The sequence below is a fragment of the Nerophis lumbriciformis genome, linkage group LG12 (genome assembly GCF_033978685.3).
Source record: "Nerophis lumbriciformis linkage group LG12, RoL_Nlum_v2.1, whole genome shotgun sequence".
Lineage (NCBI taxonomy): Eukaryota > Metazoa > Chordata > Actinopteri > Syngnathiformes > Syngnathidae > Nerophis > Nerophis lumbriciformis.
Genome location: NC_084559.2, coordinates 8,283,923 through 8,288,055, shown reverse-complemented (window position 1 = coordinate 8,288,055; position 4,133 = coordinate 8,283,923). Strand labels below are relative to the sequence as shown.

Here is a 4,133-nt window from a genome sequence, read left to right as displayed (position 1 = left end):
GACTCAAACATAAACAAACTATGATCCGAGCAGCGGATCGTAACAAACGCATCGTTATGTTTGCTTTTTTTTCTCACTACATCACTGATTATTACCCAATGCAAACTTTATGAGAGCCATCAAACATAATAAAACATCACTTACTGTACTGTGTCTGCTGTCATTAGGATGCAGACTGGTAGAATGTTCAAATATTCCTATTTAGATGAAAAACGTCTTATATTTCAAAGTTGTGGCTTGTCCAGCCCTTTGAGACATTCGTGATTAAAGGCTATACAAGTCAACTTTGATTGATTGATTGATAATTCTCGCTATGTACTTTCCAGGTGAGATGCATGATTTATGATCTACAATAAACTTACAGGGAGCAGGGAAGCGAGGAAACAGCAGACCACACCGCTATAAATAGATTGTCTGCGTTGGCACTTTAGATAACAATATCACTAATACTTGGTTTATATTCAAGTCACAACATGTAAATTGAATTTTGTTGTAGCTTTTTTAATGTTTTTTTTTAATCAAATTTTATAGGTGAACTAATGGAGCTCCCATTGGCTCCACTCTAAGTGGAACTTTATTCATGTTTATTTATATTAAGGATGCATTAAAAAAAAAGTTGGGGAGCCTTTGGGACTGTGTGACAAGGGGTGGCACTTTTCGAGACTTCTGCGGTGCTTTTTTGTGGACTTCTGGATCTGCCTCCCGGGAGCCATTTGGCCATGGAGACCAGCTGCTGGGTCTCTGCCACACCAGAGTCCGTTTGGAGAGACTGGAGGAGATGTGGATGAAGAGGCAGGACTGCGGAGCTGGTGCTGAGCTCCGGGACGGACGAGCTTCACAGTGTCTTGGCTGAATGAGCAGGTATTGGACACCTTCGGTCTCCTTGGACGCATCCTCGCTCATCCATGCGGACTGGACACTGGCCCAGAGTTAGTAGACCGCCGAGGGTGGAGTTGGCTCTCTTGGTTGCTTTGTTGGGTCTGCTCCTGTCTCTGGCCATGGCAGTCGATGGCGTGGAACACCGCAGAGACCACCACAGTGTATATGTTTTTGGTTTTTTATGTTGTTTTACTTTCGCGGCTGTGTGGCTCTTTTAATGTCTTTAATGTCCTTTGTGTTCTTTGATGTTTCCCTCTTACACACGTTTTTGCGTGCTATGGATATGAGGTTTTTTCTTCTTCCTTGGCCTCAGTCTGGACCCCCTCTCCAGGGGCTCAGGCTTAGACCTCCCCCCTGTTTATCACCTTTTTTGTAATGGGCGCCGGAAGTGCTCAGAGTTGTCATGTTTGATCCTGTTCTGTCTCCCTGTAATGTTTGATCCTGTTCTGTCTCCCTATAATGTTTGTCTGATCTTGAATGGGATTGTGCTGAAAATCTTAATTTCCCCTCGGGGATTATTAAAGTATTTCTGATTCTGATTCTGATATCATAACTTGTACAATTGTCAATTCAAGGATCAAAAGCTAAGGACAACCAGGAGTCTCCTTTCTCAAGCGCTCAAATCCAGCCAGACAAAATGCAAACACGGCGTGGAATGCAAAGATCTGTCACTTACATGCTAATTGGACATTCTGCTCGTGTACATTTATCGACCTTTTGAGGACAGTCTATTTCTATAGCTGCGTCTAATGAGACAAACAGAGCTCTGATTCATCGCCACAATTAAAAAAGTGGACAATAGCGTTGATCCAAGAAGACGTTGAAGAAATAGGTCAGTTGCCCTGAGAGTGATTTGAGAGACAGTAAAGAACTATAGCATAGTTGCAAGTGTTGGGCCAGAGAGACGCTTCAGGTGACTCTCTGGGGAAATCAAAACTTTCACAGCTGCCTTGCATGCCAGCTGTAGCGTCACCAGTTTGGAATATGAGCACAACTGGATTCCAGCCTCAAATGGAAATATCAGGATCACATCGTTTGTTGTACGGCTTAAGCACACGAGCGTTGAAAAATGAAATAATGGATCAACACTACACCTCACTTGTGTCATGGCGTGGGGTTTTTTGCAGAGAGATTTGTTCTCCCGGGATGCAATCGGACTAGGTAGGAACATTTTTAATATTAATCTAACTACAAAGGGGTACAAACAAAAGGCCCTTACAAGGCGAAGGCACAAACTAACACTTTAACGTAAGCTATGAACATAAAACAAACAACACTTACTGTGGTTTGAAAAGAGCAGCATGAACTTTAAGTCTTAGGTCTCTGCTATTGGCAGATGATGTGGTCCTGATGGCTTCATCTGGCCGGGATCTTCAGCTCTCACTGGATCGGTTCCCAGCCGAGTGTGAAGCGACTGGGAAGAGAATCAGCACCTCCAAGTCCGAGTCCATGGTTCTCGCCCGGAAAAGGGTGGAGTGCTATCTCCGGGTTTAGGAGGAGATCTTGCCCCAAGTGGAGGAGTTCAAGTACCTGGGAGTCTTGTTCACGAGTGAGGGAAAGAGTGGATGAACTATGACATGAGCAGAACAAATGAACACAAGCATGAAACTATCATCAAGAACTTTGGTAACGCATGAAAGGAACAATGTCGCCAGGCAGACTAACTGACAACGACAGGCTTAAATAATAACATCATGATTAGCGACAGGTGTGATCCAAACAAGTGAGGCAGGTGAAACTAATGAGTCGCCATGGTGACAAAACAAACAAGGAAGCGCAAACAGGAACTATTGAAGTCGTCATGGAAACTAAAACAAAGAAGGGTGCACAAAAACAGGAACTATGGAGTCCAAAAGCAGCAGAAAATAACAAAACATAATCCAGACCACAGAACATGACAACTTGTCAAAGGATTCGGTTTTTTGGAGAGATTACGCCTGTTTTTGTACACCGTCTTGTTTATCGTACGCCCACATTGTGCCAAACGAATCATTCCGCAGGTTCGAAGGAGAAGAATACCACAAAATGGTATGTGCTAATAATACACCATGACATCATCACTGTTTGACTAACACAGTTACACCAAAATTATTATCATTATTTTTTTTTTTTAGTATGACTGCCAAATAAGTAAATATGTGGCCAAAGGCAGTTGCCAGCGCCAGCACTTTGACAAAGAAGATGAGAAACACCCTCAATATATGTTCAATAACAATTTCCTTCGTCAAGTTCGCCGACGATACCACAGTGGTCGGGCTCATCTCCAGGGGTGACGAGGCTGCCTACAGAGAGGAGGTCCTGAAGCTGACGGCCTGGTCTTCGGAGAACAACCTCGCTCTCAACACCAGCAAGACCAGAGAGATCATCGTCGACTTCAGGAGGAGCAGCACCGACCCTGCCCCCCTCTACATCAACGGCGAGCGTGTAGAGAGGGTCCACACCTTCAGGTACCTTGGAGTCCACATCTCTAATGACTTCTCCTGGACAGTCAACACCATATCAATCATCAAGAAGGCTCAGCAGCGGCTACACTTCCTTAGAGTCCTCGGGAAGTACAACCTGAAGCCTGACCTGCTGCTGACCTTCTACCGCTCGTCCATCGAGAGCCTGCTGACCTACTGTATTACGGTATGGTACGGCAGCTGCACTGCAGCAGACAGGGAGAGGCTGCAAAGAGTGGTCAAGACGGCTCAGAAGATCATCGGCCGCCCTCTCCCCTCTCTGACGGACATCTACACCTCCCGCTGCCTCAACAGAGCCAGTGCCATCATCAAGGACAGCACCCACCCTGGCTCTGACCTGTTCCACCTGCTGCCCTCTGGGAAGCGCTACAGGTGCATTAAAACCAAAACAAACAGGCTAAAGAACAGCTTCTTCCCCAGGGCCATAACCATCCTGAACGGACTGCCCCATTGTCCCTCATAACTGCCTTCTCTTCGGTGCAATAACCCATTCCACCAACCACCCTGTTTTTGTTTTGTTTTTTCGTGTATATATTCATTCACATTCACTCCTACATTTCTTATATTTCTATATATTTGCACATTGTTTTTCTTTTTCTAGCATGCACGCATCGCACTGTATGGAATGGCCTCAATCTCGTTACCTTGCGTAATGACAATAAAGCTGATTCTGATTCTGATTCTGATTCTGAAAAGGTAGAGCATTAAGCAAAGTGTCGGTAACCCGGCGGTTGTGACCTCAAGATGCAGGAAACGGGAGAAGGACACACGGGTGAAGAGTCTTTATTGTAC

The 4,133-nt window shown here is 45.1% G+C and overlaps 1 protein-coding gene across 1 annotated transcript; it reads left to right on the top strand.

Moving 5' to 3' along the window:
- Window positions 1-2,831: 2,831 nt before the first annotated feature.
- Window positions 2,832-3,902, top strand: LOC140679222 (uncharacterized). The gene is made up of 2 exons (XM_072914210.1): window positions 2,832-2,907; window positions 3,109-3,902. The coding sequence occupies exons 1-2, from the start codon at window positions 2,905-2,907 to the stop codon at window positions 3,802-3,804; spliced, it is 699 nt and encodes a 232-aa protein (XP_072770311.1). The 5' UTR covers window positions 2,832-2,904; the 3' UTR covers window positions 3,805-3,902.
- The last annotated feature ends 231 nt before the right edge of the window (window positions 3,903-4,133 follow it).